Source organism: Acipenser ruthenus, chromosome 28 (genome assembly GCF_902713425.1).
Source record: "Acipenser ruthenus chromosome 28, fAciRut3.2 maternal haplotype, whole genome shotgun sequence".
Taxonomy (NCBI): Eukaryota; Metazoa; Chordata; class Actinopteri; order Acipenseriformes; family Acipenseridae; genus Acipenser; species Acipenser ruthenus.
In genome coordinates, this window is record NC_081216.1 from 23,526,168 (window position 1) to 23,540,762 (window position 14,595).

The window sequence follows — 14,595 nt, forward strand, 5'->3', positions numbered from 1 at the left end:
GATTAATCAGAACCCTGTAGGTAAATCCTATTTGACTCTTCGCATCGTGGGTTGGTATCAAATAGATCAACTCACTATAAGGAATCTGATTATATTTCTTGGCGAAAGAAGAAGAAAGTGAGCAAGACATTCTGAGCAACCCGCTGGGGAAAGAGGACAGAGATCGCCGCACACAACCCAGAAGAGAACACTGAAGAGTGTACGTGCGCTTGAGCAGGGATGTCAACCAAGCCAAGTACAGAGTCATTACATAACTATACATAGCCTTTATATAGTGATAGTTTTTTTAAGTTTCAAAACGAGCAAATATATATATATATATATATATATATATATATATATATATATATATATATATATATATATATATATATATATATATATAGTACACCCTCGCTAACGAACCTGATGGGGTCCCAAGCCTTTTGTTCGTTTTATCGAGGAGTTCGTTATAGCAAATAAATTAGAATTACATGAACCTGTTATCTCATGTACGTAGTATTCTGCCTTTGCTTTCGTTAAAGAATTAAAACACAGTACAAGAAAACAAAAATTCCGAATTGACGCTAAACTTTTATTCAAAATCAATCGTACATGAATGTTTTCAAGTGCACCAAATCGTAATCCAGCATGCAAGAATCCCAAATCATCGTTTTTTTTTTCTTTAATCAATTTTGCTTTGCCGCACGGTTCCCGAACAAGCCGAGTGCTTTTTGACAACCTATATTCACGACAGAGATACGCCTGCGTTACTGGTTTTTTTCAAAAGATCAATAAAGTTTCCAGCTTTGTTGCAACATAAAATGATTTTCGTTTCAGAGGCATAGTTACACAGCGCGCTTTTTATTAAGACAAAAGAGTTGCGGAGAATCCAACACTAGTTGACCCCTTGTTTGGACAGTTCAGAATTTTCAACTCGCTTCCCAGTGCATTCTGGTAAGTGTAGTCCTGCTTTGAAAGGTACCGCAGCACAAAGGTATATCCACTAAAAACTGTCTTCAGGACATCAGATGATTCTTGAGGGCTAGGGTTAGGGGAAGGGTGGGTTGATGTCGGACATAATTTATATATATATATATATATATATATATATATATATATATATATATATATCTCCATGCAGACTTTTAAAACAGTTACACAATTTATTATTATGGCTTTCCTTTACAAATATGACAGCAGATGAAGATACACCATGTGGAATAATTAAAGGGATCATAATATATTATCTAAACAATATGGATTTCTTTTAAAATATATACATTCTATATATAGGCTATGTTTGGGGACCTTCTTACAGTGTATGATTGAACAGAACAGTTTTGAAAAGCAGGCTTACACATTAAAGGTTATGTCAAGTTCTATTACATAATTACACAACCATGCCATATAAACAATGTTTGGGACAATGTTATTTCAGTTTAATGAGAGTGGTGAACATACCGTGGCAGGTAAAGTGCAAAATATTCTAAGGCTAAATAAAAAACAGTCCTTTTAATTGAGAACTGTGACACTCTATTATATTTTAAACTGGTGATTCATAAGGGATGTAGTGCATTAACTAAATCTGTATTGTATTCTGTGAACATGCTTGAGTAATTCCACAACAAGGTTAGCTTGTATCTGTAGACACAATGGCAGGTCTAAACTAATTTACTGAAGTCCCAGCCACGAGTCTCAAGAAGCACATAACGTACAGAAATAAATGTCATTAACCTTATTTTCAAATCCCATGTTAAAAGCAGCTATATCCACTGTTCCTCGAAGCTTTCAAAAAAAGAGGAAAACATGGCTCATGGCTACAGATTCTATGCATTAGAAGGGAAAACACATTGTGATTTATAAATTAAGAAAGTCAGTCAGTTCAAACCAACCAAAATGTGTTTCTTTAAAAAGTGGACTTCGCCATGCAAATAATTTACTTAAATGAATAATGTTTCCTCCTTTAGCATTACAATACAAACAGCATTGGTCAGAGAGGAGTCAGAGCTGCTTGGAAAATAAAAACCGTTTGGTTTATGTAGAAAAACTAAAAACAATAGAACATAGTTTCCCTATATTTGATGTGGAATCCAGTTTAATACAATTATAATTTTTTTGGCTTCAGAAAGAATGACGAAAAAGGGGAAGGGCAGCTTGAAGCATTTGTTATTGTCCATCTTACTGCAGGGTTTCTACGAAAGCATCAAATTCATCAATTTTTTGCTCATACAAGGCCAGCTTCACAGGTAGCGTGTCCTACAGACAGGGGGGAAAAAAAAAAAAGGTTTCATTAACAAATCAGGATTTAGCTCATTAAAGCCACAGTAAAAGCAAGTTCAAATAAACACCTACAGCAGGGCTGCTCGATTCAGTCCCATTGAAGTTAACGCCAGCTCCCATTTCTGATCCTTGAGGACTCCTAAACTGGCCTGTAAGTTTGTGAGGCAAACCCCAAAACATTTTAAATATCCCTGTGCCACTGTGACAGAGAAAGAATGAATCTTGGTTATAAATCTCCCTCCCGACCTGTGAGGGCGCTGTGTGAAGGGAACAGTGTGGCCCGGACTGGATGGTCTGACTTCATTCCAGAGAAAGGTGGAAGTCGGTCATTGAGAAAGGGGGCGGAGCCACAGTACACCAAGTCATCACCCCAGACGGGAAGCGACGTGGCATTCGCGGATTGGAGGAAAAGCGATTGCACTCGCTAACCATGGGGACGTGGCCGATGGAACTGCTCCTTTGTTATGGTTGCGAGGGAACCGCTGAAGGAGTGGAATAAAAGAACCGTGAGTGTTTAGTGTTTGTTTGTTTTGTCGTTTCTAATTGTATTTGTTTGTTCGTTAGACGGCTAATGCGTACCGGGAGCTATCGCTTAAGGCCAGTACCAACCCGGAGAGCACTGCACTACTGTGATCGTGTTTGTGTTGTGTGTGTTTATTATTTTGGGACTGTAACCTGTGGTTTAAAACAGTTGTATTGCCTGGGATTATTATTTGCGGTTGCCAACACAACCTGGATTACAATTAAAACAGCCACCAATACCACCTTTTACTACCCTTTACAAAGCTTAAGCATGCCTTACCAAGTCCTCTGCCATGGACTGTGCGCTGACGTCAAAAGAGAGGCTGTTGAGCTGAGGCGGGTTCTGAAACTCCCGATAAAACGTCCCCAGGTCAATGGGAAGGAGATCATCCTTTGAAAAGGCAGGTTTCTGAAACACAAGTGAAGCACAATCAAAGAGATGTTCAAAGAGACCTAATCAAATGAGCATGGGGTCCGTTTCAAGCAACCAAAAAAAAATAAAATAATTGCATCACATCTTATGATGCGCAGGGTGCTTTAAGTCTTAAAGGGTATAAAAGCACCAGAAAAAGTTAAACTTATAAGGCAATCAAAGCTGGCCAGAATTGAAATAAATAATTCGACCTAAACCTTGATGCACGTGTCTTTTTTAATAAGGGTATGAAGCCCACACAACGGTGAGCATGATGCAAGCTATGACTTGGCCTAGTTTCTACAGGCTTGGCTCATATTCCAAGAAACGGAAGATGGTACACCACCCAGGAGAGGGAATCACGGCTACAATTACTAAGTGCTTACAAAGTCCACCATGACAAAGTCGTCCTGCAAATGCCCACTGCTCTCAGTCGAGCCATCAGAATGCAAACTCCCCTGCAGCGGAGACTCAACCACTGGGGAGTCAGGAGGGTTGACCTGGGGAACAAATATGGAAGAAAAGACTATTAACAATTCAGTTGCAGTGCAATTACTTAATTACAAATGCATTAAAGCCTTTGCAGTCTTAAACCTATCCAGGGATAGAAGCCAGGGGGTATGCAGATCAAAGAAGGGCTGAAGACCAGAATGTGAACATTCCTTGTTTTAACACGGAGAGGTAGATTAAACAACAAATACTAAATCATTATACAGTAGCAGTTGACCTCTGATTGCTCACCATAAGGTCGTTTTCCTCCATGTCAAAGTTCTTTGGTGCAAAAGCAGCAAAGGGTAAATCCAAACATGCTGTGGTCACCTGAAACCGACAAAGTATTGCAATATTATAAAAGAAATCCCCATTTACAAAATTGGGCCAAATTTACTAGGCTTAATAATAATATCCTAATGCTGCAGTCCGCAGCCGCAGGACGTGAAATGCTATAGGACGTTATATTTAGCACATGACTATATACAGAATTGTACTGGAGGATTCTGCTGTCACCTGGTTAGCAGGCTTGTTGACGAAGGCCCCCACTTTCCTTGTGAAGGTGGTTTCTAGGATGTCTGGTGGAGAGTTGCTCTTCACCTCACAGCTTTGGGATAATGTCTCCGCCTCCTCCCCACTTTGCAAAAAGAACAAACATCATGGGGATCAGTGGGCAGTACAAACATTCATTCTGAATGTATAACTAAGCATTTATTTTTAGTACCACTGGACAGACGTGGTACTGAGAAGAAACTATTATGATCTTTATGCATTTGTGTAGTGTAGTCACCTGCTGGAGGGGGTTGCTGGGATGTGGCGAGCCATGCCCGAGGGGGTACAGGTGGGCATTCTTCCCTGGTCAGCCGGGATGCCATGTGAGGGCTGCACTGGGGCCTGGGGCACTCCACCCTCCTTCCCTGGGATAACCATCTGAGAAAAGACAAAACCACGTTAAGAAATTATAATCTTTTCAAACAGTATTGCAGTTGACCAAATAGTCATCTAAATTACCAAAGCATAGGAAACAAATCACCATGAAATGTTTTCATATCATTATTATTTATTTCTTAGCAGACACCCTTATCCAGGGCAACTTACAATTGTTACAAGATATCACATTATTTTTACATACAACTACATTATTTTTACATACAATTACCCATTTATACAGTTGGGTTTTTACTGGAGCAATCTAGGTAAAGTACCTTGCTCAAGGGTACAGCAGCAGTGTCCCCCACCTGGGATTGAACCCACGACACTCCGGTCAAGAGTCCAGAGCCCTAACCACTACTCCACACTACATGCTGCTGAACAGCAAGCACACAAAAAGGGACCACATTAAATACAGCTAGAACTATTTTTTTTTTTTTTTTTTTAAATCCTGTACATATATGAAAACTAGATTGATTTATTAGGGTTCTCTCATGTGGTTAATTGATTTTGACTATTCGTTTCTGCAGCCATCCTTTACAACAAGTAGTTTTTGTCTCTGTTGTGAAATGTGTCACTTTTGGTTGGATAAGCAGTTAAGCAATAATACCGGACAGGGATACCACCAGGAAACTCTTTATAAAAATAAATAAATAAATAAAAAATGTTCCCCATTGCTGGTAATTTCTAGTGTGGAGAGCATCATTTTGGCATATAGATCAATAAAGATGGGGAATGTGCATTTTATTTTGTTTTTCACCAGAGAAGGTCCTTTTTTTTTTTTTTTAAACTTTCATCTGGTTTTGGGGTAAAATAGAGATAACCTGCTAAAGTCAAATCAGCTTGCAAATGTTTTGCCATTGATATATAATCAGCAATTCTCTGGGTTTGGTTACCTGGTGAGGATGGGCAGCGTTAAAGACTGGTTGGTAGCAAAGGTCAGCTGATCCGAGAGCAGGTGGATGATAGGAAAGACGAGAGCTGTACAGCTAAGACAGGGGGAGAGACAGCGAGAGCGAGAGAGGGGGGGAGAGAGAGAGAGAGAGAGAGAGCGAGAGAGAGAGAGAGAGACGGGAAAGACAGAGGCTAAACAATCATCAGGAAATAGCAATGCAGCCAGAAAAATGAGTTAGAAGACTGAAGATTTTTCTAAAATGTTTTTCATCTCTAACCGGTACAGTTTTAATTAAAACTACATTTTCAACAACTCGGCACAAAGAGTTAGATAGAGTTACAGAACATCAACTACAGCTATATCTCCTCAGGAGCATGCTTGTTGAGTTCACAATAAAGGTAACAGAATTAATTTTATTCTAAACCCTTGTCCAAAAGGAGAAACTAGGCGTGACATTGCCAGGGAAGAAGTTTCAGGTTTTTTACCTCCATCCCTAACTTAGATGTCTTTTTTCACTTGCCCTCCTGTGGTAAACAGAACACTTATCAAGAACCGCTTCCAGAACAAGTTTTCAACAAGTGCTGTGTAAATGAATCACGTTTTCTATTTAGACCAGATAAACACACACACACCACCTAAAAAATGGATTTCGGCTACGCAGAATGGTTAAATGAAGCAAAACAAAGTCAATGTAATTTATCGTCTAAATTCAGAATTCAGTATCGCACTGCAAATATCTTTTTCTCTACTGGACTCACTTGGTGGGAAAAGGCCAACCCCATGATGGGGACTTTCAGAGTGTCCATCACTGCAGATTTAGGTGTCTGAAAATGTGCCTTACTTACAGTACACACACACTACACACAAAGACGTACACAGAAACAAAACAAAGAAAGAGAGATGAAAGAGAGAAAGAAAAACAAAACTTCTAAAAAGGAAAATGAATAAAAGGACAAATGCACACCAGTGACTTGATAACTCAGACTGCAATTTCACATAAGTCAGGGTAGGTATAATGTCACATGAAGTCACCAGCTGGAAGCCAATGTATAAGGTCCCTTTTTAAATATAATGCCAATTTTAATTGTAAATAAAAATGAGACTTATACATCGGTGTGCTCAACATGATAAATACAGGTGCATAAAAAAAAAACCCATCAGTATATCAGAATACCCAAGACCCAGAGTAATCCAAGCCCTTTCTTTTTTTCCCTCCTAATTATTATTTTCTGAATACCGAATTTAGGCTGCCGACATTTAAGTTGTCAGCTACTAGGTCCAAAATCAAGCTCTACAGTAGTGTTATAGTCCACAGCAAGAACAACAATGCGAACTGCTGTTTTTCCCCTTCTTGTATAATTTAAAACATGTATTCAATGCAAGGCTTTCTGAGCCAACATAGATCAACTGGGCAAATGGCATGTCAGAATCTCGTTAACATGCCATGTCATGAACCAAGCTGCAAGTATGATGCCCACAGACTAGAAAGCGCCTTCTACCAGAACATAAAAAAAACAAAACAAAACAAACCTGCTGCAAAACATTCAGCCCCCAATTCAAAGCACCATTAGCTATTCCTGATGAAGGAAGGGTAGCTCTTAAGTTTCAGTCCAAGTTACAACAATTAACTACATATTTTGCCACCTTGTTCACAAAAACTCCCAGGTTCATGTTAGGCCTGATTTCAATTCTTTGTCTTAGTCACCTGTGAAGGGGGAGAGGTGGAGAACGACGTGGTGCAGACTTCCTGTGAATCCTCAACACCAGGGTATGTCACACCCTCATCTTCAGTTGCTGTCCTACGGAAATAACATTTGTCCTTCAATACAACTGGAACAGGTTTTAGGTATTGAAGTCAGCATTCAAACCTGGGAGTCACTGAAAACTGCTGTTTTCACACAAAGCAAAATAGCGTTCCAATTAGCAATAAATATGGCCCGATTTTGTAACTAATATATACAGTACATGTTAAACTGGTGTTGAACCTTCAATAGCATTGCTAAGCCTCAACATTTACAAAATGACTAACTTATACAAACAAATCAACGTGGTTATTGATAAAACAGAAACATGCTGTGTTGCTTTGTTCGCAGGTTAACAAAAGAGATGATCACAGGGATGGAAATAAGACTCCTATTGCATAACAGTTTCACCAATTTCAGGTTTAAATATACAAGATTAGACACAGTGTAGCGATAACAAGCTCAGATGAGTCATCTTAAAACTCCTAGTAAAACCAGGAGTGTATCAACTGCTATGCGATGGGAGTCTTATTTCCATCCCTGTGAGCTGGATATTCATTCCATGAAACTGCAATTTACCTGTAGTTGCAGGGATGCATATGTCCCATGTTAGCGAAGGGGCGATCCACAAAATGATCTATTATGATCCCCATGATGGGTGCAGTCCGCTCAAACTGTCTGTATATACAAACGGGTGACATGTTTCAATGAGTCCCTTACAGCTGACATATCAAGCCCATACATCTCTGAGCAAGAGAGAGCCACAGTTTAAAGTGTCAAGAATCTTAAATCCACTTATCTCTAATCCTACTTAATAGATGAGACGGAGATAACAGCTGCAAGCTATTATTTAGCTGATATGTGCTGAACCTGCTTTTGTAGGGAACGGTATAGAATGGGGGCGAGGGGTGTGCAAACTTCATGCATCGATATGTATAACTTTAACACATATAATACTCAAGAGAGTATCAAAAACAAGACATTATTTTTTTTGTTTTACAAATGTAGCCTGTCTGTCTTGAATTACCTGGTGGACATGAAGGCCAGGTTAGTCCTGTAAGCGCAGGACAAGGTGATGGTGCCGACTGGAGTCCCAACTATCCCAACACGTACAGTTTGAAAACCTGGAGGAAATTACAGACAAAAGCAGCAAGGTTTTTTAGCAGTGACGTAGAATAAGTTAGCAATTAAATGGCTGTTATTAATGGCCCTCAAATAAAAGGGACCCTGTACTTCTTGTAATAAAGTGAAACCCAACTGTACCTTCGCCCAGTCCAGTGAGCTGCACCTCACCAAAATATATCCTGCAAAACAGAAACACTGGCTGAAAGATGCGACCACAGTGTTCTTAGCAATACATCAAAATTGCTTAAAAGTGAATTCAGGAATTGGGTTCCCTTTAAGTATAAAAGTCTTTACTTAAATGACATCCAAGTTTAAAGGCAGGGTCGTTATCCAACCTAGCAATACAGGTGGATTGGAATTATGATGAAAGAAAAACATAAAACAAACAAAAAAAAAAAAGATAAAATGTAATGGTGGTTAAAGATCTGCAGTTCATACCATGTCCATTTACCTGTATAGTATGACATAGTCATGTCCCTGTTTCCTGGACAGCTTGTATGCTGGTGTTACCCTTGTTATTGCAAGTAAGGATTTCAGTAGCAATGACAGTCTGTTGTAAACAGTGTACGACACTTTGATATCCTTATCACACCTGCAAAAACACAAGGATCAGGTGCAGTTATGTAGCGCTCTTAAGTCTGCAAGTGAAACAATACAATTCTACATGCTTAGCTGCAGGATGTATGACACGTTATAGGAATTGTTCAAACCCAAGAAGTTTGAAATTATTTAAAACTACCACTACATGTTTTAAAAGTGATAAAACATAATTCTGCAGTGTATAGCACTTACTTTTCATTCATTTCCAAGCACCATGTTTCGAGTTCCATGGAGTCACCCTGTAATAAGGAAAATACTTTTCATTATAGTTTTGCTACTGAATTACTAGTATAAAATTACAACAACAATAATTTGTTAGCCATGTGCCTGCTCAGAGAAATAGGCATCTGCAATGTTTGTTATGAAGCAAAGACATGACTAATCCCAAATGCACAATACATATACATATAGAAATAACTCCTACTGCACAGCAGTTTCCCCCATTCCAGGTTTTAATACAAGCTTGATTAGCTACAGTGTACAGGTAACAAGCTCAGGTGTGTTGTATTAAACTCATGGCGAAACTAGGAGTGGATCAGACTGCTATGCAATGGGAGTCTTATTCCACCCCTGCCTATCTGTTGCTGGATTCCTCTGTAAACATACCTCTGAGGTTTTAAGGGAGATTTCCACACACATGGACCTTCCAATGCCTGGAAGCTGCCCTGCCAAAGCCTTCTTAGCTTCATGGGTAACTTCGGGGATGTCTTTTATTGCTAAATTGAACTGAAAAGATTACACAATAATAATGGTTGATGGTAAAATCAAATCAGTAATGTACACACCCCAGGTAAGACTATAAATAACACATGGCGTCATAATCATAAGAAAGTAGGTCACTGTGACCTAGGCTGCATCTACAGCTTGAAGAACAGCACAACATGTAGCTTTATTAAAAGGCCATGCAATCCTTGTCAGTACAGTGAAAAACAAAGGTTACAATGACTCGGATTCAGAGTACAGCGAGTGGAACATCTTTAGGTCATTAGTGTCACCTGAAAAGATATAAGACATAGCTTACAGGAGACAGTGTCTACGACCTAAAGGCTTTGATCCCTCAAAAACTTATTTTATTGGAAGTTCAACCCCAAGAATGATTTACTTCACTAAATTGAAATCCTCAAGTCTGGTATAAGCAGCGGGCGCTTACCCAGTCTGATCCAGTCGGGGAAGAAGAGGAGCGCGTAGAGATTTTTTCACCAAGCCGAGCTTGAACAATTACCTGTACGGTCTGGTGGGGGGAGAAAAAAATAGAAACAGTGGAGAGGCGTTCTGGGATTTAAGTGGTTATGTTTCGACAGAGGTTCTATTGATAGCAACTAAGCACAGCTATACTCTCCTTCAGAAATATTACCTTCAAGGCAAAAAACTTAATGAACTTATCCAGGTCCTTCTTATCCTGTGGGCTCAGATCACTGTCCATTATGGAGGAAAACCTTTAAAACACAAATAATTCAATCCATTTTGACTTTTCATTTAAAAGACGTGTGCTAACAGTGTTTCAATATCGAATGGCAATTTCGAGAACAGAACGCATTATATAAACAAAACGTATTTCACCTGCTTCCTTTTTGTTGGGTATCACGTCATGAATATCGAAAACCGCGGTTGCTATTCGCATAATGTATTTTGTTCGTTACTGTTACACTGTTTGAGAAACGTGGATTTAAATAACACTGCCCCCACCAACCCCACATAGTAGTAATACTATTATTATTAACACGTATATAAACAGAACATTATTTAATAGCAGAGCGAACTGGTTGACAACACAAAAGCTCGCAACCAAAATGATATGTGCAACACAGACAATAAAAAAGCAACACTGAATTTAACAACATGCTGACAGATATCCATTAGCGTCTGTATGTAAACAGTAAACATGTCTGTGCTTTCTGTTAGCGATGACCATACTCACAGCTCATTCCACACACAGATTATCGAGGTCCTCTAACGAGAATTTCGTTTTCTCGCGTAAAGGTTTGTGAGCTGGGTATAGATTTGCAATCCCCGGAGGGGCTGTGTTGCTGAAATACGGTTTTATTTGGGTTCACAAATCCAGCGAATCAGCCAGTGCCAGCTGCTCCATTTTTTTTTCCGTTTGTTTTCATCAGGTCAATGTAAGTATATCCAGCAGTGTTTCGACCGAAAATGCAACTTTCGACATTTTAAGAAGCGTAAACATAAACAATTAGACGAAGGCTGAAACCAAACATACGCGTTAAACACAGTAGATCTTTCAGACACTTCTATATTTTATTCCGTTTGCATTTTTACACTATTCTTTACCGATATGACAAGTACCGTCGAAAGTGCTTTTGCTGAAACTTTCTAGTCGAGCCCGTTGCTCTGCCTGGCACTCAATGGAAGGTAAGGGAAGCAGTGAGAGGAGCTCGCTGTTGATTTAGCGGGTGGTTAATGAGAGCTGTGGTGTGAGGTTATCTGTTTGGTTTTGGGGTAGGTTTGTACTGTAATGGATGTATTGAACATTATTTGTGCATCCGTGTATTTGGTTGTGTAAACTTTGAACAACTGTGCGGTCTACACATGTGTGTACCGGCGTGTAAGTACTGTGATGATGTCAGAATTGTGATTTTGTACAGGTGCAGTAACATTAATTATTGATCATTTTCAGTTATGAATCTTAAATATATATATATATATATATATATATATATATATATATATATATATATGCATTTCATTATACATTCTGGATACATACCTATAAACGATAACTAGAAGCCGATCTTAATGTTGGCAGTGCCCTTAGATGAATCAATGGTACATAATACAATTATTTTTTTTTTTAAATATAAAGACTACTTAGTTACGTTTTAAATATCACCTAGTTTATTACGTTATACAATCAGTTTTTCACAACGTCAGAGTGCACACTGCATTTGAAACATTTCGACGTCAACAAATGTGAGGTATGCTACTTGAGTAGGGTTTTGTTCAGTCAACCTCAATATGTTGATACCTATTTCTTTGATTTTTTTGTTTAGGTTGGGGAATAATTTGTTTGTCTTTGTTTTTCTTCTCTTTCAGTGCTTATACTACCTATACAAACGTCTGACGGATTACAGGTCAGTGTTTTTAAATGGCCATTCCTATAGCGGTACTGGACTGCGACCTCCTTCTGTACGGTCGTGGTCACCGGACGCTGGACAGGTTCGACATAGACACGGTATCGGATGAGTTTTTATTAACTACCTTCGGCTTTCCTCGGGAATTCATCTGCTATTTAGTGGAAATGCTGGGCGAGACTCTATCGCGCCCCACGCAGAGATCGAGAGCGATTAGCCCAGAAGTACAAATCCTCGCCGCTTTGGGCTTTTACACCTCCGGGTCCTTCCAGACGCGGATGGGGGACGCCATTGGCATCAGCCAGGCTTCCATGAGCCGCTGTGTCACCAACGTGACCAAAGCGCTGGCAGAAAAAGCAGCAGAGTTCATTGGGTTTTCCAGAGACGAGGCGACCCAGCAGCAGGCCAGGGAAGAGTTCTACAGAGTCGCAGGAATCCCCAGCGTTCTGGGGGTGGTGGACTGTGTCCACATCGCCATCAAGGCGCCCAATGCTGAAGACCTGTCTTACGTGAACAGGAAGGGCTTCCACTCCATCAACTGCCAGCTGGTTTGTGACCCCAGAGGGTTGCTGCTGAGCGCTGAGACTCACTGGCCAGGGGGACTGCTGGACACTGCAGTATTTCAGCAGTCATCTCTGAAGAGGCTGTTCGAGGAGCAGGACAGCCATGATGGCTGGTTGCTAGGTGAGTCTTGAATTGCAGTTTTATTTTTTATTAGCACCTGTTGGACACAATTGTTATTTGTTATGTTTTTTTTTTTATATTATTATTATTATTATTATTAGAATTGTGTTACCATGTGATACCAAGGTGTCCAATGTACTTCCATTGGCTCTCACTAGATGGTGACATTAATCCTCATGGCTCCCTCTAGTGTAGGGCTGTCCAATCATGTTCCCGGAGGGCCATTCTACTCCACATTTAACATGTAAAATGAGGTAATTAACTACTTTAAGGTCTGAATCAATTTAGAACAGGGTAGGAACAAAGACCAGGAGTAGAAGGGCTGACTTTGGCCACCCTTGTTCTAGTGGATTGAGCACTAGGTGAGTTTGCTAGGGCCAGTCGGTATGATCCTGTCCCACATCATGACCTGTGAGAGGCAAAGTGCTGTTGTTTTTATACTGGGCATCTTTGGTCAATGTAGAGGAAGTTTACTTTCAATCATTTTTATTATATAAACAATGAAAAAAAATCAAGGCTAGCATTCTTTTTTTTTTTTCTTATTAGGAGATAGCAAGTACCTTCTCAAGAAATGGCTGATGACACCTCTTCAGTACCCAGAAACCCCTGCAGAATACCGTTACAATATGGCCCACACCGCCACGCACGAGATCATCGACCGGACCGTCAGGGCGATGCAGACCCGCTTCCGCTGCCTGGACGGGTCCAAGGGCTATCTGCAGTACTCCCCAGAGAAGTGCTCCCACATCATCCTGGCTTGCTGTGTGCTCCACAATGTATCCCTGCAGACGGGTCTGGATGCCTGGACTTTCGAACGGACAGAAAACCCCGAGCAGTCGGAGGAGGGGTGTGAGCCGATGGAATCCATGGACTCGGAGGCATTCCGGATCCGGCAGGAACTGATACGCAACCATTTCAGTTAATACGTATATACTGTATCAAACAAAAACGAGACTTGAGCTATGCTCCCGGCTATGGGATGTCTCCTTGAAGAGTGGTAGCGTGTGCTTCGTCACTCACGCTTGCCACGTTTATATGTACAATCTAATTGGGTTCAAGCTGCCTGTTTGAGGAATGGATTCCAGAATCTGCTCTATATTCTGCATGAAATCACTTTTGAGCTGGAAATGGGGTGGGTGTTTTGATGAGGTTCAGTTCAGAAGCATCAATTCCGCTGAATCTGATTGAGTTTGACATATAAACTCTGCATGTTTGTTTCCAGATTAAATAATCAGTTACAAAAGGATGTATTCCTTGTGCATGTGTTTACCAGATTTTAGCGCTGAAGAGTAGAGGTCTTTAATTCAATAGGATGTCAGTTTTCAGGATGCTGGTTACAAACTTGCCGTCTTGCCCTCCCAGATCCACAACCACTCTTTTCTTCAAGAAGCCTTTGATGCTAGTCTGAATTATTCTGATAGTTACAAAAATGTTTCTATCAGCTTATTTAAAGAGCATCAAACATGATTTTTTCTGTTCTTTTATTTTCATTTTTGTCCTTACCTATTGTTGTTTAATAAACTGCTATTGAGATATTTTGAAAGGACTAGTTTACAATGCCTGTTTTTTTTTTTTTGTGCTCTAACAGTTTACCACAATGATCCTATGTGTGCTTTATTTTTATCCCCTATCTGTGGTTCTAAGCTGCCTTTTTTCATACCTTTTTTGTAAACTTTTGTATTTCATTATAACGTCCTGCCTTACGTTTTGAGGTGAAAGCCATAATGTCAAACTGAACTTGCAAACGATAGCATTTTTTCCCCTTACACCACCTATTGCTAACTTCACAGTCTGCTGTGCAGGTTTTAAAGTGGTTTAGGTGTTCTGTAATAAGCTGTGTCTTAT

General features: G+C 39.9%; 2 protein-coding genes across 7 annotated transcripts; one reads left to right on the forward strand and one right to left on the reverse strand.

Moving 5' to 3' along the window:
• Positions 1-827: 827 nt before the first annotated feature.
• Positions 828-11,032, reverse strand: LOC117434587 (autophagy-related protein 13-like). 3 transcript variants are annotated; one of them, XM_034057168.3, is made up of 18 exons: positions 10,896-11,032; positions 10,332-10,413; positions 10,128-10,208; positions 9,584-9,703; positions 9,170-9,216; positions 8,829-8,969; positions 8,516-8,556; positions 8,280-8,376; positions 7,832-7,930; positions 7,216-7,309; positions 6,269-6,367; positions 5,512-5,604; positions 4,476-4,615; positions 4,202-4,322; positions 3,938-4,015; positions 3,583-3,696; positions 3,065-3,193; positions 828-2,238 (listed from the first exon to the last, which is right to left on the reverse strand). In XM_034057168.3, the coding sequence occupies exons 2-18, from the start codon at positions 10,398-10,400 to the stop codon at positions 2,161-2,163; spliced, it is 1,641 nt and encodes a 546-aa protein (XP_033913059.1). In that variant the 5' UTR covers positions 10,401-10,413; positions 10,896-11,032; the 3' UTR covers positions 828-2,160. The 3 variants fall into 3 exon arrangements, with proteins under 3 accessions (XP_033913059.1, XP_033913060.1, XP_033913061.1); XM_034057169.3 differs by lacking the exon at positions 6,269-6,367; XM_034057170.3 differs by lacking the exons at positions 5,512-5,604; positions 6,269-6,367.
• Positions 11,005-14,296, forward strand: LOC117434817 (putative nuclease HARBI1). 4 transcript variants are annotated; one of them, XM_059003148.1, is made up of 3 exons: positions 11,005-11,097; positions 12,029-12,750; positions 13,297-14,296. In XM_059003148.1, the coding sequence occupies exons 2-3, from the start codon at positions 12,081-12,083 to the stop codon at positions 13,671-13,673; spliced, it is 1,047 nt and encodes a 348-aa protein (XP_058859131.1). In that variant the 5' UTR covers positions 11,005-11,097; positions 12,029-12,080; the 3' UTR covers positions 13,674-14,296. The 4 variants fall into 4 exon arrangements, with proteins under 4 accessions (XP_058859131.1, XP_033913371.1, XP_033913370.1 ...); XM_034057480.3 differs by lacking the exon at positions 11,005-11,097 and adding an exon at positions 11,194-11,347; XM_034057479.3 differs by lacking the exon at positions 11,005-11,097 and adding an exon at positions 11,339-11,434.
• The last annotated feature ends 299 nt before the right edge of the window (positions 14,297-14,595 follow it).